This window comes from Amblyomma americanum, chromosome 11 (genome assembly GCF_052857255.1).
Source record: "Amblyomma americanum isolate KBUSLIRL-KWMA chromosome 11, ASM5285725v1, whole genome shotgun sequence".
Taxonomy (NCBI): domain Eukaryota; kingdom Metazoa; phylum Arthropoda; class Arachnida; order Ixodida; family Ixodidae; genus Amblyomma; species Amblyomma americanum.
The window spans coordinates 28,133,580-28,159,168 of record NC_135507.1 but is presented as its reverse complement, the minus strand read 5'-3'; the positions used below and the strand labels follow the sequence as shown (position 1 = coordinate 28,159,168).

General features: G+C 49.6%; 1 protein-coding gene across 5 annotated transcripts in view; it reads right to left on the bottom strand.

Moving 5' to 3' along the window:
- Positions 1-25,589, bottom strand: part of LOC144110405 (uncharacterized) — a 44,082-nt gene that overhangs the window by 7,753 nt on the left and 10,740 nt on the right. The window contains exons 2-14 of one of the 5 annotated variants that reach the window (XM_077643261.1): positions 21,136-21,486; positions 15,753-16,013; positions 14,613-14,915; positions 13,656-13,785; positions 12,421-12,608; positions 11,417-11,571; positions 10,403-10,642; positions 7,374-7,602; positions 6,583-6,957; positions 5,818-5,985; positions 4,568-4,750; positions 4,022-4,112; positions 1,860-1,932 (exon numbers count right to left, since the gene is read on the bottom strand). In XM_077643261.1, coding sequence (XP_077499387.1) covers positions 1,860-1,932; positions 4,022-4,112; positions 4,568-4,750; positions 5,818-5,985; positions 6,583-6,957; positions 7,374-7,602; positions 10,403-10,642; positions 11,417-11,571; positions 12,421-12,608; positions 13,656-13,785; positions 14,613-14,915; positions 15,753-15,876 — 2,259 coding nt within the window. In that variant the 5' untranslated portion in view covers positions 15,877-16,013; positions 21,136-21,486. Of the gene's footprint in view, positions 1-1,859; positions 1,933-4,021; positions 4,113-4,567; positions 4,751-5,817; positions 5,986-6,582; positions 6,958-7,373; positions 7,603-10,402; positions 10,643-11,416; positions 11,572-12,420; positions 12,609-13,655; positions 13,786-14,612; positions 14,916-15,752; positions 16,014-21,135; positions 21,487-23,039; positions 23,285-25,589 lie in introns of those variants that run through there. The other 4 variants (XM_077643260.1, XM_077643259.1, XM_077643258.1 and 1 more) reach the window with 4 other exon arrangements.

Here is a 25,589-nt window from a genome sequence, read left to right as displayed (position 1 = left end):
TGAGCTAGTATCAATAACACCCAAGATATAGACGATCAAAAATTATGCTCCTCCTCTCCCCCCTCAACTCGTACACGCGGGGCACCAGAAAAAAATTAAGAAAACAGGTTCGGGATTGGGCCCCGCCTATGAACACATCATCTGCTGGCGTTCAGTTTGCAAATTCCGGGTGTCGCACCCAGTGGCCCAGCAGCAGCATCGGCAGCGTCTCCGCGGTCTCTCTTCGCCTTTCTGGATTGCGGTGTGCTTCGGATTCTTTTTGCTTGACGTCTGTGACACTGTGGGTGGCCCCGCAACTCTTGACAGGAAGAGGCGGCAGAGGTAAATTGAAACCATATGCGCGAAGGCAGTGACCTGGCTCACGCTTGCCCGAGGGGCTCACGCAGCAGCACAAGCAGACGACTTTCACGGCTACTGGAAGTGTGCCTGTGACATCATGGCTGCCGTGGCTCCAGTGAATGACAGTGTGTGGTGGCCTGCCGACATCACTGAACTAGTGACGTCTATTTTCACGATTTTAGTTGCAAAATTCGTCACTACGAGAACACCAATCAGCCCGCGAATTTCGAAAACACGTTTTAAAAATGCATAATAAATTGCCAGCTCAGTTCCGAAGACACATGCTTAGTGTAAATGCTCCTTAGCATCATTTCTAAGCATTGAAAACATTTACAAGTGACTTTTAATCCATTGCATAGTCCCTTTAAGGTTTTGTTTTTGCAATCCTTTTATTCACTTCTGTACTTTTCATCTCAATGTATTGGTCCTCTGTCTTTAGCATTTTCCGATATTGTTCGCACAGTCGAGCCCGCTTATAACGAACATCGTCGCCGGGCTGGTCATCTTCCAAAGCATCAGGCTCGGCATCGGACACTGTGTCGACGGAGCCGGTCTTGTGGAAGCAGCTCCTCTCTCTCCAGTGGCCGTCACCTCCCCCAAGCCGCTTTCATCATCTCTAGCGCTGAATACAATGGAAATGGGCACGACGTTCTCGTCCGCCATCCCGAATTACAAGCAGGGCGGGGATTTGAACGAAGCCATCGAAACGTCACCACCGCAACAAGAGTGACAAAAGCGCGCGATCAAATCCAATCAAGCTAAAGATACAGATAAAGATCAAAAAGCCAATCAAGCTAAAGATACAGACGCACAGCGCCAGCAGAGAGACCAATGAGGGGCGTCCGTGAGCGTCAGTACAGCCACCTCTTGGCTCCCACGGAAGCCCTGCTTCACGGAGCGGCGTGGCCTCTGCGATCGGCACCGGTGGCGGTGCGGTTAATCGCAGAGGCCACGCACGGATTTGCAAGAGAGTGAGGAGAGGGGAGCGGAGTTGCGAGGAGGGGCGGGAGGGCGATGTTGGAAGGCGCGTCGGCGGGGAAGGGTAGCCTGCTCGAGAGCGCGAAACGGGGCGGGCAGTTGGCCTGTGATGAGTCTCGGGAAAACATACCGCGCACCGGGCACACAAAGGGGTCGGAGACAGATTATCTCATATCGTGGCACTGTGTTTACGCCGTCCGTTCGCTGTAACCGATCAGCAGGGCTTAATGACGTTCGTTATACATGTTATTTTGTGCCATTGAAACAATGTACATTTTGACGGTCGTGCAGGTCTCGTTCGTTATAAGCGAAAGTTTGTCTTAAGTGGGGCCGTTATATGTGGGCTCGACTGTATATATAGCGCTCTTTTTGATCTATGTATTGTTAGTATTTTTTTTCACTGCCCCACACCCTCTGTAACGCAAAAAGCCATGAGGGTGAAATAAATGAAACGAAATTAAATACGTGCCCGCCAAATTCGACAAAGGAAAACAAGAAAAGAAAAACCCTGCTTCCAGCGGTGTGGCGGTTCATCAACTCACCGCGTCTGAAGAGTCCAGTCCGTCGGGAAGCTGAATCTTGATCTCTTTGATAATGTCCACTTTCTTCTTCATCCTGAATCGGGTCAAACATGAACAATGTTAAATCTCAATTCAGACATTCGATTGTCTTGAGATTTCAAAAATCAACGAATGAGAATTGTAAAGAAAGGAAAAAAAAACTGTGGAAACACACACAGAACGTTGCAATCCATGACCTCTGACCCAAACACAAAGACCCATGTGAAAGTATGAACAACATTAGAACCCCCTCCACCTCCACATTTTAGCCACAAATCCTCCAGCCATACTTCCCTAGTTCAACGCCATGGGCACATTCCTTCAATTCCACAGCCTCAGAAATGTTAATGAGGGCTGCATCTACACCTGCAGACAGTGCTAAAAAAACACGTTCCATCGTTACACTGCCAATTTCCACATGAAATATACTCTTAAAAACTTATGTCACGTAGCACCAGGTTCTCACAAAGTACCATGCTGAAAACAGTGAGCCACTACCCTTCAAACTATAGCATAAAACCTTTTTTTTCAAATTTTATTCATTACCCTTTGAAAGAGTTTTTCGATAAGATTTTTTTACAGCACATCTTTCCAGTTAGCTATCTATGCATCCATGACACCCCGTTTCAATTTCTTCCAGATGCCCGCCTTTTACAAAGGGAGGCAGATACATTAGCGCCACTTGGTGGCAAAGAATACAACAAGAGCTGCACCTAGCCGCACAGCCTGCTTCCAGGAAAAGCATCTGCAGCATATACTCAAAAATCATAAACACTGTGCTGTCAAGGGTAGCTCCATACAAGGCCTAACTACATAGCATGCAACGCTGACAAAGCTAGCAAGCCTGTTCACGCGTGCCAAGTTCGCACCAAAAAAGGAGTTCATCATACAACCAAAGAGAACACAAGCATATTTTGTTGCGATAACCGTTAAGTGCCATGACAGGCACCTTCTGGACTTTGCTTTACCTCTTGCCACATTTTCGTCCTGTGAATCATTCAGGCTTCGCAAAGCTAGTTTTACATCTGCAGGTGTCATACGCTGTTGGTAGGAAGGATCACTTCTACTCAATCCACGAGCAAAAAGTAGTTCAAAATCACTGAAAATTGTAGACAGAGGACCTGAACACTGAACGCCTCAAAGCTCTGACTGTGATTTTCAATGCTACAACATTGTTTTATACCGCTCTTTGTTTTCCTCCCAACATTGACCAGAGTTTAAAGAGGAACAAATGATATGAAGGAGGAGAAAATGAAAACTGGTTTTCGGGGAATGGAAATGGCCCAGTATCTGTCTCGAATATCTGCAGGCACCTGATGATGCACTGTAAGGGAAGGGGTAAAGGAGGGAGTGAAAGAAGAAAGGAAGAAAGAGGTGCCTCTGGAATAATTTTGACCACCTGGGGCTCTTTAATGTGCACTGACATCGCACAGCACACGGGCGCCTATGCGTTTCGCCTCCATTTAAACGCTGCCGCCGCGGTCGGGTTCAAACCCGGGAACTCCGCATCAGTAGCCGAGTGCCCTAACCACTGAGCCACCGCGGCGCGGTACGAAGGAGGAGTAATATGGTTTCGCGGATGCACTAGTTCCGCAGCCTCTGGAGCGTTGCCTGCTATGTATGAAACCGAGTATAGTATGATTAGACTGCTGTCCTTCCAGCAACAAGGTACAATCAGAATGAGAGTGGGTCTCCAGGGCATTCGAAGTACTCCCAACATTACCCCGTGATGCTGAAAAATGAGTTCCCCTTCACACAATCTCTGCCTTCATGCAAGTGGCCCCCGAAAATCACTAGATGTTACCCTTGTGGCAATGCAAATTTCTGCAACAACAAAGGTGATGCCAGTCGAAGTGTTTAAAAAAATTCTGAATAGGGCTGGGGGGAGGGTTGGGAGGAGGTAGAGGTGTAATGCAGGCATGCATCAGGCATGATCGCCAAACTATCCAAATAATACTGGAGCTGGTGTGATATCACTGAATTCTGTCCAATCAGTGTGGCGTGTTGCTTCTTTTCTCCCACCCCTTTGTACTCCTTTATGTTACACCGACATCGACGCTATGCAGCCAAGAAATGTGGCTTTAACAGCTATCGCTGCAAAATAAAACGAGGAAGCACAGTGCAGACATAAAGGCAAGCCTCACCATCGTGCCAGCAGGTAGAGGACGAAGACAAGCACAGTAAGGCCCACAGCTCCTCCAACGGCGAATCCGATCACAATACCTATGGCCAGCTCTGAAACAGGGCAAGAGGAGAAACATAAACTTAGCTGCAGCACTGCAAGGAGAATGCAAGATGAGGGTATTCTAGCCAATGCGCACAAAAAGACTGTCAGGAAGTTGAGGAAAGAGTCAGTCAATTTGAGCCAGACAAAGGCCTCACTTTTGGCTGCCCTATGTACAGATTATGAATGGGTCAAGTCATCAGTGCAAGTGACATGTGAACTCGACATTTACGATACACCTATCATGGACAGAGGCCACCCTCTCTGCAATGGACTGTCACTGTAACAAGCAAGTTTCCATGGGAATCGTCCCACAAAGCTTGCCTGTGTAAAGCAATTTTCTCTGCGACAGTTTTCAGTAGCCCAAAGATAAAAGGGTTAAAAATCCCAACGCTCCGTTTCCACAACAAAACAAAACCACGAAAACCCCCAGAAAGTGCACAGGACTGCTTGCAGCCACGCTCACCTGACTCTTTCATGGCACACCGTGCGGGACTGTCCTCCGTCAGCTTCCCTCCAGAAGATGCCCGGACAACGGCCCGGTAGACTGTGTTGGTCTCCAGTCCCTCCAGCTCCACTTCTTCGGCATCGCGGTCTGTCGTGTTATAGACTCTGCAGGTCTTGGGGTCATATCTGCTTGACATGCAACCTGACAGAGGACGGAAAAAAAAAAAAAAAAAAGAGATGGTTCATGCCACGTGAGGTCACGAAAGGCCTGGTCTCATCACGTGCACATCTTAAATTCTCACTGCATTCGATGTACTAAGAACTTACTATTTAAACACAGTTGCTGCATCAGTTCAAAGTCAAATGACGTGCCCGAAATATCAAGCAAATTAACCATGTATGGCAGAACCCTACTGTTATACTTCTGGGTGCTGCAGTTTATCTGGCCGCTACACTGCTGTGGGCCAGCCTTGCTCAAGAATCCCCTGCAATATAAACTCGGCACCGCATTCAATGTACTAACAACTTACTATTAAACAGAGCTGTTGAGTGTGATGTACTCCATCAGGTCAAAGCCAAACGATGTGCCCGAAATATCAACCAAATTAGCCATGTACGGCAGAACCCTGACCGCTACATTGCTGTGGGCCAGAACCTGAATATCATCCCACGCTGCAGTGCTTTAGTACAACATGTGGTTGCGCAGCAACAAAAAAAGCAATGTGCAACAAACGCAAAAGCTTCTCAGCCATCTTTTCTAGGCCCGTACAGCTCACAAAGCGCAGTTTCTGGATGGCACCAGATGAGATTTAGGCAGGCTCGAAGCCCACCCTCCTACCAATCAGAATGATCATGAGTGCACACAACAGAACCACAAAGCCTTGCAAATGCTAGAGAACCACGTTGTCCAAGCTGGGAAAATAAAAGGGAAAGAGAGCTGAGGTTTTTTTTAAAAAACGTGTATTCAGTTCACTGCTACAGTCTTGCTTTTAAATCTATCTGGTTAGTGCATTCCCCAGCTAGTATGTTTAATTTTTCTTTTTTCTTCCCTACTCTTCACTAGCGATAGTATTCTAAAGTTTCCGTCGCACGTACAAAAGAGCAAAGGCCGAAGTCACAAAAGTTTGTACAAGTCTCGCGCACTACCGGGCACCATGTGTGAGCGAAGCTTCAGCACAACTTTCTCTGTAATAGTTAAGGCAGCAAAGGCACTCGTATGCAGAGGTCTCCATTACTAAAATTACCATCAGTAATTAACACCAGCCTTACCAGCAGCATCGTGTAGTGCCATCTTCTGGTACCCTGGCCGCACCATGCACACTTCAATTTGGTAGCTCTGTATGTATGACTTCAATGCACTGCACTCAAGCTGCCAACGCAATGCCAACTCATTGTCAGAGTTCTTTCCCAGCGACACTTGCGTGATTTTCTCGAGCTCTGCAAGAAAAAGAAGGAAAATGTTAGAACACTAAGAAAGAGAACAAACACTACGACGGACACACACGAAAATCTGCGAAATCTGACCTGCTCTATTATTTTTGTTTTCGAGCTGATTAGTGATTAGTGTTGGATTTTCTGCGAATTCAGTGTCCATTTCCTTCTCCCCACATCTAAACTACACTCTTGTTCACCTTGACCTGACCAATCTCCCATAACGTTCACTATAAACAACAGTGTATGCTGAGTGTTTAGTGCCCGTTGGTGGATGTGTGGTGCTGACCTCTTCTATTATTTTACATTACGTAGACAAAAATATCAGTCATTCTTACACTTTGTAATCATATTTCAGCTCCTTTTGTTGCGAATATATAATTCTTCTAATCCCAAATTAACACCTCATGGTGGGCCATAACGTATAAAGGAACAAATAAATAAATTAATGAATAATATCCATTTACTTCCTGAAAACTGACCACACTTCGGCTGTTTATAAATCCCCAAGCATACAAGCCAACTGTATCGAAGTCTGCACCAGACAAAATATTATTAATAATTAAAAAAGTAAAAAATAAAGGTAGATGAAAGTGCACTCACCCTCGGAGAAGGGAATAACGCATGTCGTCCAGTCCATTTCCGACGCCTTGTCGGCGGTCTGTGCCGCCACGGCAAACTGGTACACGTTGCCCGGGTCGAGGTTGAGTGTCAGGGAGGACGCACCGAGCTCCGGCTTCTGCCACTCCAGTGAGTCGTTGCAGCTGTAAGAGCGAGGCAGCATCCGCGGACACCAGAACACCGTGTAGCTGGTCAGCCCCGGGGGCTCTTTTCCTGCACCACCATGCTCTTCCTCCGCCAAGGTTGACGTCGATGAACCCAGAACAGATGGTGGAGCATTGGACGGTGGTCGCCACGACACCTCGTAAGTGCCCGGTCCAAGCGCAAGTACTCTAATGTCTTGCGGCTTGTTGAGCACTGCAATGGTAGAGACCAGGACCACAGTTTCGACATTTTATAATTCATTAATTTGAGAACAAGTTGCAGCTTCAAAAAGCTTTCGCCCTGCAAGACGCCAAACATGTAAGATGCAAATGTCTTGACACTGCACCTAATGAAATGGTGCGCACCCCCTGTTGCTACAGGCTGTTCAACTGTAATGCCTTGTGCCGCAGGTCAGAGTAGTGCGAACTGTCACTGGATGGTCTCGAATTATATTTTTTCTAGGCACAAAAGCTTGTTTTTCTTCATTCAACATTGACAAGGGCCTCTGCATATACTAAGCTACCAGCAAACACAGAAGGCTAGGATAAATCTCAAATGAGGCCAGTCAGATTTTTTTTTTTTACATTCCAGGTAGCATGAGGAAATTGCACAGCGCTGCTCGTACTTACATTCGTCATACTTGTCAACGCGAAGGCTGGAGTGGACTCGGGAGCGGCCAATCTCGTTGAGTGACCACAGCTGGAAATAGTAGCGGGAATTGAGTAACACATTTTCGAACGACACGGTCGGCATGTCGACCGTCTTGTTCTTGCAGTTCTCTTCGAGCATATTCTCCTCCTCGCAGCACGTGACAAAGTACTGGAGCGTGGCTCCACCCCACTTTTTCTCTGGAAGAGCCTGCATTATGCATACAAAGAAGAGAGAAGAAAAAACAATTTGAGCAACAGAAATAAAAAGTGAGTTAAACCAACAACCTTAACCATGCAGTAAAGGAACACTGGGCTTCCTTGCCAAAATAAAAAAAAATCGGCAGAGACACCTCATACCTCTGCTACAAGGGCGTTTTGAATGCCTCCCAACCGAACGACATTCAACTCGATTGCCAAATCTGCGCGGCTAAACGAAGTTTTTCAGTGGCATTCAGTTCAGATCACATTCGAGTCAACAGAGCTCCACAAAGGCATTTGAGATTTTAGAACGCCTTTGAAATGCAAACGCAGCCCACACCGACCTATAGCCGATGCCATCACCACTGCTTCAGCTCTGTGACTGCCTATTTTATATCCCCTGCTCGCTCCTTTCTGCTGCTTGTTTGGCAAATAGCTCGTGCACTCGCTAAGTAAGTGTTTGCAGATAATAGCACACCACTGAAAATTTACCACGTGAGCCTAAAATTTCTCTAGGAGTGCGCAAAGAAGATGATTGCACTCATACTTTTGTTCACATTGTTGCTTACAAACAGCTAGTGCTCGTTTGAGTGATATAAAATGCAATCTGCGCTTTAGTTCTATTAAACAGTCTCTTCTCTTTTGTACTACCATATAAATGCCTGTATGGGCCGCACCCCGTTTTCCAGAAGGAAATATTAGCAAAAAATAATATCCCTGTAAGGGCCGCACCCAAACTTTCCACCGGACCAACGCAGGAATAGCCTTCGAAATGCAGGCGCTGTGGCCTCTGCAATTAGCTCCGGCTGCGAGCAACTGCACGCTTGATTGCGGAGGCGACGCATGTGCACAGGAGCTTCCGGGTGCCGCCCATGGATGGCGCCAGAGGCCGCGGCTCATGATCATCATCAACTTTTTCCTCCGCCGCGAGCTCCCGCTATCCATATCGGCATCAGTATCGCCAGCTCCAGCGTTTTGTGGCTGTCAAAGGCATGAGAGTTGTGGTTCATCGTAGTTGTGGCTTTCTCGTGCTGCCGCCGAACGTTGCAGTTTTAGCACGATGCGCAAGCACCTTAATTGCTACACGGCTAGGAGTTCGCTGTCGAACATGGCAAGCGCGCGGTGGGCAGGAAATTCGACGTGGCTGAGAAGTGCGTCCGACGATGGTGCAACCAAAAGGACGCATTGAGGAACACAAGCTGCCAAAAGCGCGCTTTCCGAGGCAAGCCGTGCAAGTTTCCCGAACTGGAAGGAGAGCTGCTCTGCTAAGCGATGGAAGCGCGGAACTATGGCTACGCGTTGACAGCGGACGTGCTGCGCGACTTTTTGTGGAATGAGCAGCACCGGAGCACAGCAGCAGCTCGGAGTTGGAATACACCGCGAGTGGCGACTGAACGTAGAATAAATGCCGCTGACTTCCTGATTGGTGTGTTTCTACTTAAAAAGTTTTTTTTTTCGCAAATCGCGCGTATGGGCCACACCTTAAAAATTGGCCCTCAAATCTGGAAAAAAAAAAGTGCGGCCCTTAGATGAGTTTATACGGTACTTGTACTCTTGCTTGTTTATGCAGTGCGACAATCAGTCGGAAGCGCCAATGCGATTACCCGCCTGTGAAACACTTGACAGCACGGCTGTTGACATTGCGTAAGACCGGCGCTTCTTGCTAACTGCCCCTGCTTTCTCTGACGTGACCAGTAGTTGATTTTAAATCCAAAGTATGTTTGGAGACCGTTTGCATTAGCTCAAATAGCGTAAATTTTTATCCACAAGCTAGCGATGATGACAACTACTGCTGGGCTTAGCCTAAAGCATTGCTCAGCAGTATGGGTCACACCAGTGCTTCCTGTTCATTATATGCACGTCCTGCAATGTGAGCAATAGTCGATATCAGGTCGTTGTTGTCTAAACTACACTTGATCGCCATTTGCATTCGATAAAACTTGCGAATTTGTCCTCTACAACCACCAAAATCGCACACCGAACACTGTGGACTCGCTAGGCCTAGTTAGCCTGCCTAGCTATCCTCCAACTTGACTAGCTCATGTAAGCTATATGCAATGAAAACCCCCCGGAATATGACCACCCGGAATGCTGTAACGCTGTATGACAAATGGTTGCGTTACAATTTTGGTATGAATGTTGTCGAGAAAGCTGACGCCACATTAATGTCAGCCAGTGGGCAGTATACAATGACGAACGACATGTTGCCAGAAATGGCAGTGCTCGGCTTGCTGTGTGCATAATACGCCCACTTGCGTCGCCCTATTGTTCTTGCTATTGCTGCTCGCAGCAAAAATTTTACATAGCATATTGCATAAGTGTACAAGAACTTGCTTTACATGGAACTAAATTGCACATTTGGAATCAGCACATAAAAATACATGTTACTTGAGGATTTTGCCACTGTGACTTCATTAATAAAAATTTCGGTCTAAATGCTCTGATTCATACAACGCAGGCTGGGAATAGATAAATGCAGCCAAGTTTCTTAGTGTCCAAAGTGCACAATGCACCAGTTAGCTTTAAGCAATGCCCCTCACAGTGCTTAAGAATTCAAGTTCTTCATCAAAGTTGCATTCTATAAACTTATAAATGATGGTGGGCGTACACATACATAGGAAGCCTAGATATACTTCACAGACCTGTTGAGAAAATATTTTCATTATGGATGCTTACAACAAAACAGACCCATAAGGAGGCGCTGCAGAGCTATAGACTTTGCATTTTTTTTTTATCATTTTCTCTCTGTCTTTTACGACAGGCTATGCATCAACAAAATGAAAGGAAGTAAGCAAAGATACGATGCTCACCTCAAAGTTGAGCACGATGGTCCGCATGTACTTGTAGTTCTGCACCTTGAACCCACTCCTTGATATCCTCGGAGGAGCTTCAGGCACGTCTTTCAGTGTTGTCTGTGCCAGCTCGACTTCGTTTGTCCACAGCTCTTCGAGCTTGGCTTTGGACGCCCGTCCTCGGAGACGGAAGGTGTATGTGGTGTGCGGGTGCAGGCCTTGCACCATGTACGAGGTCTTATTGAACACTTCCACCACCTAGAAAGGAGAAAGAGAGAAGACACTGCAATTCTTGTATGTTGAGAGCGTACCATTTAGTGCGTAATTTCTGAGCATTCATAAAGGAGAACATAAAATGGGTTTATTACATGCTTGCAAATATGCACAATTTCCATTTTGCTCTAATGCCCCTGTCACTTGGTCGTTTCGAACGCCCCTGATCTGATAATCATCATCATCATCATCAGCCTGACTACACCCACTGCAGGTCAAAGGCCTCTCCCACGTCTCTCCCATTAACCCTGTCCTTTGCCAGCTGCGCCCGTCCTATGCCTACGCCACCAGTTTTGCATGGACAAGCAACGACCATTGTTCTGTCACCAGTCAACCAGCAGACAACCCCCCACCACGAGAGGCAAAAGCCACCCAGACAGGAAATGCTAGCATGAAAACAACAGGCAGGAGAAACTTCCTGTTTAGTGTTTCAGATCCTTCAGATTGCCCATAACAGCCATTCATTGCACTGTATTTCTGTGTCACAATCCATGAACTAAAAAATCTGGTCCTTGGTGTATTTGCCAAGAGAAGTAAAAGCTTCAATAACTCATTACCTCACCTCACTGAATCGATCATAAATAGCTCATTGATCTTCCTATTTACACATCTGCTCGCTCACGGCAAAACGTTCAGATACATTCTCACTCACTGTATATATGGCAGAATTGGCGCGTTGACAAACCTGAATTTATCATTAAAGGAAGGAAGAGGAGAAACTGAGGTGAGGAACAATCACTGAGCAAAAATAGGACGCACCTCCCATGTCGACTCGAACTGCGACCGGTAATGGATCACGTAATTGACGAGCAGCTTCGGATTCTCCTTCTGCTCCGTGCTGGCGTTCCAGCTAAGCGTGATGCTTCGCTTGGACACAGCACTACACTTGAAGTCAGCTGGGTCTGAGATCTTTACTGTACGGGCAAGGAAGGAGAAAAAAAAAAATGTTTCAACACTCTGAGCGGCAACACTACGTGTGAGCAATGCATTAGAGCAAAGCTTAAAGCTTCAAAAACCGAAATTTTTTTAGTATTTCTTCACGATAAACCTAAATTTCCCCAGCATACAAGCACAGTGAGGCACATGTCTTGATTTATAGGGTCAGCCTACAGATGGGGACAAGCAGAAAAAAAAAAAAACCTCGTATTCCGGTAAGTCTTGCACCGTCATGGGAAAAACAAGTGCGGAACTGGTGGTTTCATCGGGAATCTGCACTGTTGATTTAGCAGAGAAAGTGAGGCTAGAGCCAACCTGCTGTGTTCAAAGTTTGTTGTTCCGCTAGGAGACAGCATACGCTCTACTTGTCGCAGTTAATGTTACTGCTTTTGCTTTCGCCGTTATAACAACTTTGTGTACTTCCTCACTCTCTCAAAGCATCAGAACCACAAGAGAGACATGCTTCTTTGCCCGGCACAACCATGATGGTGCTGAGAGCTGCTGCCAACAGCACCGCCATGGCTGGCTCCTAGCTTTCGACGAAGACTGCCGAGTCTATCAAACTCCGCTGAGTAGTTACAGAAAAGATATGCAAAAAAATTGTGCTGATTAGTCACAAAAATGCATTAAAAAAAAGCGAGTACTTAACACGATGCACGCAAAATTTAACAAGTGTACGCAAATGGATATGAAAAAGTTATGATCCCAGATGGATGACACATCGGCATTACAAGGGGTCTTTGCTGCGCTGTGCAACAATTTCAAAAATTAGAAAAAACAAACAAACAAACATTTCACTCCTTGTTATGGTAGCTACTCTCCCTTACCAATTTCTAGGTGCTCGATATTGAAGGCGAAATTCGTCGTGCCGAGAGCATTCATCCCTTTCAGGACGAAGTGAAACTCGGAGGTTTCCTTGCGAAACGGTTGATCGGAAGAGAGGGTCCATGAACACGAAGAAATATTCCCTGTGTGTGACGCCAGCGGGCACTGCCGGTAGAAACCTGGGTGCGCCCTGCGCAAGAACGTTAACTGTTTTGCGCTTGCTTTGTACAAGCATCAAGTCGACAATGCCCACTCAGCACTTCAGCCCTTCCTTCAGTGGCTTGAAGTGCCGAAGAGAAGAGATTAGTTACGCATTATGATTGTGGTCAGCTACGCATCAAAAGAATAAAAGCACCACATTTACTACTTTTACTATTACTATTGATCACAGTGCACACAGCCTTAAAGAATGATGGAATGGTAAAGGTATGCCTGAATGTGGTTTAAATAATTTATTACAGCATTGTTTTACGTATTGTGAACAAAAACGTAGCATATGGATAGGACGAAGAAGGGCGAAGACAGGGAGGTTGCTACTCCGTCCTGTCTTCGCCCTTCTTCGTCCCCTCCATATGCTACGTTTTTGTTTATAATATGTCTGACCAACTGGCTCCTCAGTATACATTGTTTTACATCCAGAGTTCCAGTTCCAGCGGACTGTGATGAAGTAGCAAATGCATCACTGCTTTGATGATGCATGCAACTCCTGGCACTTCTGTGTATGCACTGGCCTTAATAATCACAGCCCATGAAATTCAGAACTGAAATGCTAGGTGTAAAACAGTGCTGTACCAAATTATTTCAAGCACAGTGAGACATATCTTAATTAACACCTTGTGCATTGGTTTTAGGAAACAGAGGAGAGCCCTAGTAAGCACAGTCGACTCAAGCATACCAGTGAAACCATGCGGCCTACTGGAAACACGGAAATTAAAGAAACTGAATAAAAGCATCACATATTCAGGTGCCCTCTGTCCTCAATACTGGCACGGTCACTTTCCCGGAAGTACGAGAATAATGCAAGTTGTACCTTTTACCTATCGACGCCTGGTTGATGCTGTTCAGCAAGCTACTTCTTTAGTCTAAAGCTAACTTGACACCAAAACAAACGCACGAGCAAAAGCTGTACTGTTATCCCCAATCATTACATATTGACTGGTTGAGAAACGAGCTTTAAAAGCAGTGTTGAGCTCTCGACAACATGTCACACGAGTGCACAATTGCCACAACCACTCACTTTGTGAACGCAAACATCTCGCCCAGTCTGTAGTCTGTCTTGACGCTGTTTGGCGTTGGCTCCCAGTAGCATGTAACGTTTGTGAAGTAGTAACTGATGCACTTGAAGTTTTTTACAGGAAGAGGCAGGTCTGCAAAAAAGAAGGCCTCCACAGTGAGTACAATTCAGAAACGAACACAACATACACATGGTCTGCATTTGCGAGAACTGCCGGACGAGCATTCACACAACGCAAACAAGTCCCATTCCACTGACAGAGAAACACGAAGCGCAAAACTGTCATGCATTTTTGTAGTGACAACAACACAGATGGATTATAACAGCTTCCAGTGGCCAGAAAGACAACTGCCTATAGGCTGTTATAATGCATCCGTATTATGTATGTGTGCACATATATCCGCATCCGCACATATATGTGCATTTCTTACAGCCATTTGTAAGCTCTGCTCTGCCTGAGAGGCATTTGATTAAAGCCTTTAGGCGCACCGCATTTCAAAGTGTGCCTGGCCAACAGCTTACCTGCCACGGTCATTTCCTTACTTAACTAATACTGCACGAGTAGAAACAATCAAATATACACTGAAAATTTTTGTACCTGTTTACAGCACATTCCTTCTTTCCAGTACCCACTTACACTCTGGAAAGCCTGTCTGGCTCAGAGGACAAAATAAATGTGCAATCGACTACTGATGGCCTGAACTTTAAAAGAACGATAATTTTGTGTTAAAAATGCAGAATTCAAACTAAAGCATCAAGTTTGAATATGCAAGTTGAAATGAACAAAAGTCTACTGAGTGTGAATGAATCAATGAAGTAATAAACTATCTTGAATCTTTCCCTCCTCAAGGAAGCTAATCGTCGTCCATGCAACCAGAAGAGCCAAAATTAGGGAAATTGGGGACAAGCTGCACAGTACCCCGCTGATAGAGGCACTCTGTAAGCACGCTGCCATCTCACCTCCGACGGTGACCTGTGTGGCGCAGACGTGAAAAACCTTGGAGGTGCCCAAGTTGGTGTTCATGCGGATGTTGCAGTTGTAGGTGCCCGTGTCCGAGTACTCTGAGCGCTCTTTGCGCAGTGCCACCCACATGTCACCAGACGTCAACAGCTCGCTGGGAACCTGGGTGTCGTTGAACTTGATCTCCAGGTGACTCTCGTTAACTGAATATGTGTTGCTCTTGATGTTGAACTTTGGAGTCAGCAGGGTGCAGTTGAGGACCAGGGGATCCCCTACTTTCAAGCTGAAGTCCTTGGGCATGTCTGTGTGCGGTGAGGGAAGGAGAAAAGATAGAAGCATTGAGGCTGTTGTGCAATATCTTTCAGAGCATGTACAATATATTTGCACCACAGCGGTGGCCTACTGCTCTGAGCATCTTCCTAGTGTGTGCGAGAAGTGCGGGGTTTGAACCCCAGTTCCGCTCTGTACCCACCAGTTTTAGTACGGGCAACGGTTTTCCTCTGGTCTGGTGCTCGGCTTCTATGGCTGAAAATGCTTTGGAAAATCAGGTCTCCGGCCCCTACCTCTACGTTAGCCACGATGCTTTTTTGGCCAAGCTCACCCTGTACCATTAAGAATGGAATCATCATTTTTCCGCTGTTAGGTGGCCCTGGCATGCCTGTTACAGCCTGCACAATGGACTACCAGGAATGCCATTGGCAACAGCCCTTCAAAGCATCTCAAGTGCGAGCGAAATATACAATATCAGTGGACAGACAATACACAACAGTTGTGCTGTGCTCTGGTGCAGCAATTCTGCACTCCGTGAACCCTAAAACGATGGCAAGACGGGCGAGTTGGTGATACATACTTAAGCGAAAATAGTGTATAAGACGAGGACAAGGTCCTGTTGTTTTCTTTCCTTGTCCTCATCTTTCGCACTATTTTCGCTTAAGAACCCTAAAAGTTTCCCTCACAGTGTTTACTTTTCAACATTTCACTTTACATCGAGGCTTTCTAATGACTTAGAGGCTTTCTTACATTATGGCGGCATTGGGCCTTTTTTGATTACTTTCTAATGTTCTGATGTGATTAAAATGAGCGAGGTCTTAGTATCTACCCCTAAAAAACATGTACTCGCATAGCGCACATGGTCTTACCTCCGGAAATGGGTGAGAACACCGACTTGCAGAGAGATGGGAGGGCTCCCGGGAGCACATACAGCAGAAGCAGAAGCAGAAGCCTGGCCACAGTAGCCAGGTGCCTCCAGCTCATTCCATCCATGGCAGAAAGGTAACTCCACCCTTTGGCTCGAAACAATTGTGGGCGCTACACCAGGGCTGCACCGATCACGCACCCGGTGTCCCCACCGGTGTTGTGCTGCCCCTTTCAGTCAGCAAGCACGGCTCTTTGGCGAGGACCTACAGAAAGACAAAAGAGAAACAGGCAATCAATGATCAGCATTATTGTGAACACTGCTCGTTAGTCTTGTCTTGTTTATTTAGTTAAGAAAAGGCAAGAACTGATCGCTAGCCGAGCATGTCGCCACTGGCAAATTAATCTTCTGCCAATGAGAACAACACAAGCAAGACGTCACACACTGGCGGCATAATACACGGTCAAGGCCAATAGAATAAGGAACTATAATCTTGCCGTTGTCCAATATGCAACCACAGCAACATTCTTGAGTGGAACACAAGTGCACTTGGATATATGTACCACAAAACAGATTGAGCTACCACAAGGAACTGCTTCGAACAGAAATGCTTCACGGACAATCAAAACTCCTCATTAAGACAATGCAATTAAAAGAAAGACAACAGGAACTAATATGCACTACTGCTGGTGAAAGAAAGAAAAAAGTAAAGCTTCATCTCTGATGCCTTTGGACCAACCATAACACCTGCTTCTTATCCTCACATCGGCTGTGCATGAAACCTATCGGGTCCAAAGACACAGGACTCGCCTAGCGCAAGAAAAAAAAAACTGCCAGCTGATTCTGAAGTTTGAAACCGCGCGCCTCACACCCAAGCTGTTCACCCGAGCACCAGCTGCTCGCGAGCTGCCACCACCACAGGTGGACCGGGCCCTCACGGAAGCCAAGGTCGACTAACAGGACCTGCCAATCTGCCCCCACCGAAGACGAGTCGAACCACATGGCACGGAATGCAAGCACAGCCAGTGGCGGCGGCATCGCCCGCCACATCCTCTGCGCGAGCCATCCGGCGCGCGCAAGTATCCTCCGCGCCCCGCCAAGGGGAAGGCCGTGGCCTTGCAAATCCTACGAGAGCGTGGAACGCCCCTCTCCCCTCGGAAACCAGTTCCACCCGTCCGAACCGCCAGGAGCCATGGGTGCGAAAACGAACACAACCAACACAGAGCTTCCCTTGCCCAGTGAGCCAAAGCCATTACGCTTTTCTCTCTCTCTCTCTCCCCCCCCCCCCCCCCCGCCCCGCTCGATCTTTCCAACCGCACCCCCTCCCGACCGAGACGCCCCTGGTCACATCCTGGGCTTGCCTCACCCCCAGCGTGTGTGATTGCGCGCAATCAGATACAGCGGTGCGCACGCCGCGTAATGATCACCGGCTCGCGCTGCTGTTCCCCTCCAATCTTATCCCCCGTGCAGCCAACCCGGAAAACATGACCCCTGCTCGACATTAACCGTGCCCAGTCGTCCACCTCCTCCTGCACATCGTCTTCTTTGCGTCTCGAAGGTACAGACGCAGCAGCAGCTGCCTCGAGTGGGGCAGGTTTAAGGGGCGGGCGGGCACGGGACGCGAACGGGTTGGCCCGAACTCTTCGCAGTCACAACAAGGCGCCTGGCGAATGGAAACACGGAACTACGGGAGGTTGCTTCGTCAAAGCATTAAAAGGCTGTGCCGTAAATCTCGGTAAATATCCCCGTCCATATGCACTGACCTCCATATGCACTTACCAGTTAAATGCGGCTGAAAAGGACTTGAAGCATGCTACGATGCCTGCTCACACAAGCAAGTCACGTGGAAAGCTTTTCCTGATCAAGGTTATACCCGATAATGCTTCGACACGTTACGTCTTAAAATTTGATTGAATTTAAGCTGCCCGATCCATGCTGCTTACTCCTATCTGCCAAAGCATTCACGCCATCATGCGCCATTTGTAGTAATTTGCACTTCCAGCACAACAGAACAGTTTCACAATACGGAGATTTAGTATAGAGGAGGGGGGGGGGGGGGTGGAGCTATCGATTACGGAAATAGAGGAATAGCGGTTCGCAATTGCGCATGCGCAGAGCATTAACCCAATCGATAGGGTCCCCCTACTCTAAAAACTCCCCAATAAGAGACCACCATCTCAAGCCTCGTTTACATGAACCCGAAAGCCAGGGTCGAGTCAGGGGATCGAGCTGAGCAAGGTCAGCTCGACTCAAACGACTGCGTGTTCACATGAACTCGGTTTTGAGCGAGTCGAGACCGGCTCAACTGCAGCGACACCAAGCGTCGCGCAGCGCAGCTTGAGAGGGCAGTGGCAGCCCCCAAGACTGCGGCACGGCACCGCTGTCTCGGAGGCAGGACGGCGCAAGCGAAGAACAGGCTCGCATTCACCATCTCCCCTCCCACTAACCCGACTCTTCGACTCGATCCCGTTTACATGCTATCTGCCGGTGGGGTCGAGCGAGTCGACCCACCCCTTGCAGCAGAACTGACTGGACGCGCGCCCTCGACTCTGCGGTGTTTACATGAACCCGCTAACCGTTTTTCAACTCGACTCCTCAACTCAACGCCATCATGTAAACGCCGCTTCAGTGACGAATGCTCCCCAATGCTGAGGAACCCTTCAACTCGGCATTCATGCCCAATGAGTACAGCCCTCCAGCAAGGGACGGACGTTCACCCTGTTGACAACGATGCCGTTTGGAAGCCAGTGCCAAAGGCCGCGATCAGGGGGGGGGGGGGGGGGGGGGGTATTCAGCGACGAGGGAAGCGCCCCCGCTGGCGCGCCTGCCTTGATGAGCTCAAAATAAGTCGAGCCCCTCGCGCGCATAGCCGAAGCAGTAGCAATGGCTCACTCACGCGGGAGCTGCCGCGTCAAGTGGCTGTCCGGATTGTTTAAAAAGTAAACAGTCCATTCTGCCCCGCCCGCGACACGAGAGGGCTTCTAACAATACAGGGACGTTTTGTAGAGTGTGACATCCAATGACCTGCCCGTCTTCTCGAAATAGTTCTGACCTAGCCCTGCTATGCAAACTGCTTCGCCGCACAGCGCGTGCTTCCTTCGGGACCCTCTGCCAAGCGCGCCGCCACACTAGCCACTATGTCCGGAAACAACTCAAGTCAGCAGCGGAGCTCCGCCGCAGACTGTGGACCGCTTCAAAATTCCTCCTCCACGACAAGAAAGCCGTCCGTTCTTAAAGGAATATAGACACCAAACCTTTGGTTGCGTGTTTCTTCTTTCAAATGATGCGTTAGACATCAGTATATACAGATCCCGCCATGGTACTCGCGTATACGACCGTTAAATAATTTATCAGTGAATTTCTTCTAGATGCCGTTTAGGTTCCGGTTCCATCAACCGAACGATGGCTGTGACGTGCAGGTGGCGTTTACGTTAGGTGTTGTGGTGAATTACAACTGCTTATTAGCGAATATGTTTTTTTTACTGCCCCACGTGACCTATACACCAGCTACACGTCATAGCCATCGTCCGGTTGAAACCGAAACTCAACAGCATGAGAGAAGAAATTCTATTATAGATTATTTAGTGGTCACAGGCGAATACCACACGGCGAACCATATATTCTAACGTCTAACGCATCAGTGGAAAGGAGAAAACGTATAACTAAAATAAGGTGTCTATGGTCCTTAAAGCTTTTTCGCGTTGTCTAAAAGACACGCTAATCAAAAGACGAAATTGCAAGCTCAAAGTTTGCGATGTCTATGGGTGGTTTGATGTAGCGAAAGGATAAAAAGCTGATTTCGCTTACTGGTGCGACTGGTCAGCGGAGCAATGCGGGACGGCGGAGACCATGGCCTATTGTTACCAAGTGCAGATGTTTTTCTTTTAAAGCTGTATCGTACCACAAAAACTAAGCAAGAAGCTCGGACTTGCACGATATTTCCTTCCTCGACTCTGCGCCGGAATCATGAAATGAGATATACAGGCATGTGCAAGTTCGCTACCACTGTCTAGTACTTAGCAGCAGTGCTTACTCGCAAAAAAGCAAGCGTATACACAAAAATAAAAACGAATTAGCATAATTGGCACAAAGGTCATAGCAAAAAAACAGGAGAAGCAAATGTACGCCACTTTTTTTAGCAACGTGTGCAGTTTCTAATATTGCTAATTTAAAACCTTGAAAACACCTACACCAGACCGCAAAAGGTCGTTTCGTACAAGTGCAAGCGGCGATGAAGAAACTGGGGGTGGGGACACCACAAACAGAACACTCCCAGCTACGACGACCACCCCGTACTTCCGAAAACACGCCAAGCGCGCTTTTCTGAATTGCAAATGGATCAGGAATGCAGCCGCCGCCGGGGGGGGGGGGGGGGGGGGGGTTGTGCGCGGCGCGCAACACGTGTGCTCCTCGCTCCTCACGTGATGGAAAGTGAGGCCACCACACAAGTCGGAGGGAAGGTGTCGCCGGTTGCGCAAGATAGCGATGTAAATTCTTCACTCCCAGCATGGGTGAACACACACACACACACACACACACACACACACACACACACACACACACACACACACACACACACACACACACACACACACACACACACACACACACACACACACACACACACACACACACACACACACACACACTTCAGGAGAGCGAAAGAAGTCTCACTTCGCGCCTGTCGCCTCCTCGCACCAATACGTGGTTTAAAAATGCAGCCAAAAATGATTACAGATGTCTAGACGCAATGGCGACAGAACCGCACTTTTTTTTTGTTATTGGGACGTACTGGCAAGCTTTTTCTGCAAGCTGGCAACACAAGCAGATCGCTGGGGTGACTAGCGTTAATGTAATGCTCTACAGCGTGCACGCCATACTGCTCAAACATTATAACGTTAACTGACTGCGAGGAAAGGAGAGGCGCAATAACTGTCTCACTGCCGGTGTACACCTCAACTGCGCCGTGAGGAAACTGATTAATTCCGGTCGTCAGGTGCAGAGCACCCTCTCGCATTCGTGTACGTTGCAGGAGTGACAAGAAGCGACAAAGTTGACGCGTTAAAAGGAAAAGTGCCCACCAGGCAGCAGCAGGGAGATGACGAAAGAACTAACGTTCACCTTACTCCGCTGCTGGCGGGGGGGTGCACTCGATGACGGGCCAGCAAACGACCTAAAAAGCCGAGTTCACACCCCGACAATCGTGCTTCGCATGACATTGGTGTTCCGCTAAAACAAGCCCGCAGCAACCACTACTGCCCAGCATCCCAGAGACCCCCCTACCCAGCAAGCACGCCAGCGCGCGGCATCTGCGTTCGCTCCAGCGAGGCTGATAGATGCAAACCTCCGGCAAGAAGAGGGAAGCCAAAAATACACAAAGGATGTGCGGAGGAGCAGCACAAGGACCGTACACTGAGGGGGGGAGGGAAAGGGAAATAGGTCCGCAGAAGAAGGGTGGCGCGAGGGCTACCACGACGTGAGTCGTGCTCGAGGCGGAGGCACTGAATTCCGCCCGGCAAAAAAGCACAACACATACACTCTTCCTCCCTCCATCCCGCTCGGGAGGAGGGCCCTAGCGCCGAGAGAAACAAGCCTTAGTGGAGCGGGAAAGGGCCTTGTGAAGTGCGCCGCCGTCCCCTTATCGGCGTCGCCATCCATCACCGCGGGGGTTCGGCCGTCGGTCCGGAAACGACGCCGAGGCTGGCCGCCACCTCGGCGACGAGGCCCGGTGGCGGCCCCTGGCGGACCAGAGAGCGAGCGAGCGGACTCCTCTGCATCCCCCCCAACGACGACGAATTCGGTGCAGGCCCAATTCATAGATACAAAGCAAACACGACTCGAAAAAGATAAAGGCGGAGAGAAGGTTTAAGGGTGAAAGGCTGATGCGGAACCTCCATGTTTTTTTCCGACGGAACTCTTCGGCATGCGACGGACGACGCCCTGAAGCACGTTTGCTGAAGTTGCATCAAAATCGGGCACGACACGCGAGAATCGAGACTCAACATGTTTGCTGAAGCTGCATCAAAATCGGGCAGGACACGCGAGAATCGAGACTGAACGCTACACGACATCAGCAGCAGCAGCAGCAGCCCGGCTACGTCCACTGAAGGTAAGGGCCTCTGCCATGTCTTTCCAATTAACCGTGTATTTTTGGCAGCTGCGGTCACCGTATCCCCTCAAACTTGTTTACCTCGTTAGGCCTGATGCTTGGGCGAGTTGGTATACCATTTTCAAGAACAGCGCGAATTAGACAAGGACTGAAGGAAGACACACACACGGGCAGGCTCATCCGACCACCTAACTTTCTGCCGCCCCCTGCTATACGATATCCAGAGATTAATTATTCTGTCCTCACGAGAGTCCTAGTACAACAGCGTTACGTGAAATATGTGAAAATTCTGACTGCCAACACCGTTCTTTAAATGTTTTTCCGCTAAATTTTCATCAGGTACATTAAATACTAAGACAAACTGGCGTTTGGCTCGGCTGCCAGAGATGCACTACTATTGTTACTACCACTCTCCTCTCAAACGCCGCATTGAATGCCACGAAAGCCAGAACAGGCGGATGAGGCGACCACGCTCGACTTCCTGGAAAGAACGGAAATATCGCCCGAAGTTCGCACGGCGCAGTGGTGGCAGGGTCGCGCAGGCACTGCACGCAACTGTCCAGAAGACGAAACCACCCGGGGGCTCTCCACTTGGGGCAGCGGACGCCTCGGCAGTTCATTTCCCGTCGCCCGACGCGCCGGCAGAGGCACCCCAGGCGCACCCTACCGCGACGCCGACACCCTCGGGTGCAGAAAAAAAAAAGGCGGGGGTGGGGGAAGGAAAAGAGGCGACGATGGAAAGACGTGCTGCCGGCTGCGGACGTGATGCGATACGAGAGGTGAGCGATGCGGCCGTCACTTGTACGCACAGCACAGCGGGAACGCACGCGCTTCAAGAGGAGGTTCGGGCCACCGAGAGAAAGCTCGGCAGTCGAAATGGCGTAACTGGAGCTCTTCTGCCATGCCCAATGCGAACGAAGCTCACCACGACCCCGTTGCAAAAAACAGCACTCTCGTAAGTGTGAAGTTCGGTAGCTTACAGATTGTCGCGCCATCTGTAAGCAGTCATGAGAAGCGCGGTGTACGCAAGTGCTGACTCGTCAAGCTTTGACCGGATCTGAAGCATTGCTCTAAACGGCCCCGGACAAGCACGCTGGAGTGCCGGAAACGCAATGCGCGCTCGACAGGCAGCGAACGATCGGGGACGGCAAGAAGGCAGAACGGCCACGATGACTAACTCACGTATACGATCTTCGAGGCGGGAACTCCGGGATCCACACAAGCAACCGCACACTGAAGGACACACACACGGCCGGCTTCACAAGACGGCGACTCAAGAGTCTCAAGCGGCAGCAGCACCTCGCAAGGCTCCCGTCGTATGGGAGCAGCACAGTGATCCCCTCGAAGCGGCAGGGCAGCGGCAGGCAGGTCAGGGTCCACCCATCGCCTCCGAAGAGTGAGGAGCCCAGAGTACGGTCGCGGCCTGACCCGAGGGACCCTTTATAAGATGCGAGATTCCGCCGAGGAAGGACCCCTCGCGGGCCACGGCTCGGGGGAAGGAAAGAGAGGGGGGGGGGCGTATAATAGGGAGGGGGGGGGGGGAGGCGACTGAGCGAGCGCGCATCCTACAGGACCGACGCAAGAAGGGGAAGACCGCCAGCAGCGAAGGGATTCCGCCAAGAGGAAACCGACACGGCTCGCCACGTGACCAGTGGCGGCCGTTCCCAATCAGGAGGAGGCGGTAAACACACGAGCCCCTGGAGCCGGCCGGAGAGGACGTGATCACCGACGCTTAACGCACCAGTCAGCGGTACCGCTGCTTCCGGCGCTAAGCGATGCAACCGCGACGCCGGAAGAAATGGCAACAGTGCTCCAAGACCGCGAACATCCGCGGGCCTCTGGGAAGAGAGAGAACCCGAGAGAGAGAGTGGAAAAGGGGAGAGGCAACCGACGTTCACGCAAAGACCCGGCGTGTGAACACATCTATAGTAGTGCTCGCTCTCTGCTATGCTGGGTTATTCTTCCAGAAGCACGGTGCGCGGCCACTGGCCCGCGTTGAAAAGCAACGATAGAGTAAGGGGGTTCGAGTCTCGCTCTTTCCACCAAGCCGCGGGGGTCGGCGAGCCAAACCAGCGAGCCGATGATACGAGAGCGAACGAACGCGCGAGAGTGATCGGCGCTGAAGACGTGCCCCTGAGCTGCGCAGCACGGTTTCCAAAGCTTAATTTCTCAACACATTTCGTTCCTTTTCCCCCCAAACAAAGAACGGCCGGCCGGCTCTCCCACTCACCCGACCGCCGCGCACGCTTTGGCGGCGATTCTCGGAAGCTCCGGACGTCATCGACTCGAGAGACGCAATCAGCCGCGCTGCAGCAGCCACGGCCAGGCTGAAGAAGGAATGCCCTTTGTGCGTGCTGGGCGCGCGTGTATACCTAAGACCGCGAAACCACAACAAACTGAGCACAGCAGGGAAAGATGACGTGGGCGGAGAGGAGGAGACAGCCCCAACGCGATAAACACCAGGCGTGGGGGACCAGCGCGCGGAGAAAAGTTTATTATGGCTAGGCGTTCCTCAGACCATTTCGGCGGGCACCCCTGGTTGCGCTTCCAGAAGCGAGGCCCACACGGCCGGGGTCTCGGAACGGAGCCTCCCGCGCTGAGGCTCGCTCGACGAAGACAAGGAGCCCGGGGCTGGAACCACCGTGAAGGAAGGAAGGGCCTGACAGCGTTTAGAGCGCTGCAGCTTCGCGGCCCCCAGCGGATTTTCGTCAGGGTCCCACCAACGGGAAGCGAGTCCTGACGCCGCGAAAAAACAACGGGCAGCCACGGCGAAGGGAGGGCACAGCAGCTTGGTGCCATTTGTGGAAAGCCCGCGTCGCTCAACGCGCCAAAGTCTTCAAAGCCCAAATATCCCGGTGGGCGGAGTCGGAGAGATGAAAAAAAAAGGGGGGGGGGGGCGGGGTAGGGGGGTTAGAACAACATACACTGCGCGGATATGCCGCGGCTCAGGATCTTGGGGAGCCTTACGTAGAAGAGGAAGGACAAGAGGACCAAAGCAGATGCCAGCCAGACCGCCAGCGGAGGATGATCCGGCGGCCTCGCTAACGTAAACGGGACGTTGCTTCCAAGCAAAACGCGCAGAGCGGTGTTTGGTTAAACAACCGTTCTTTTTTTCGACGGTTTCTTTTTTTTTTCACCTCCGTACCACTCTCCTCGCAAAACCGTCTTCGGCCTGATGCTACAAACAGTGAGCTCCATCCAGCTATAGGGACGCGCTTGTGTATGTTGTTCAGCGGTGCGACCTCCACCACCACCGATGAGCGCCCTTCCTTTCTTCGAAGGCGCTCGTGCGGGGAAAAAAAAAGGGCGGGGGGGGGGGGGGGATACGAAACTGAAGTGACGTTCATGCGCAAGTTCCACGAAGAGCGGTTGTTTTACGTTTAATGAACGAAGGCTCTTCTTCGGGGAGCGGACTAAACACTTTCCAGCCCGCCAGCCAAAAAACAACACAAAAAAGCAAAGTGGTCGTAAGTTCTGTAACAGACCGCCGCCAAAAGCAGACAACACTTCCTAGAAGCCGGACAATGCGAAACTGTACAAACAACGCGAAACCGGGCCGAGGTTAACACAATTAAACAACCACTCAAGAGCGGAGAACTGGCAGCTGTATGCCCCGGTTAGGGTAGAGGTTGAAGAAGGCCAGCTGTTTTCAGATAACCGCCTCCGTGTCTGACCTCCGGTCACCGAAGGCAAGAAGACGCTACAGATGTTCACATATATGCTGAAGATTCG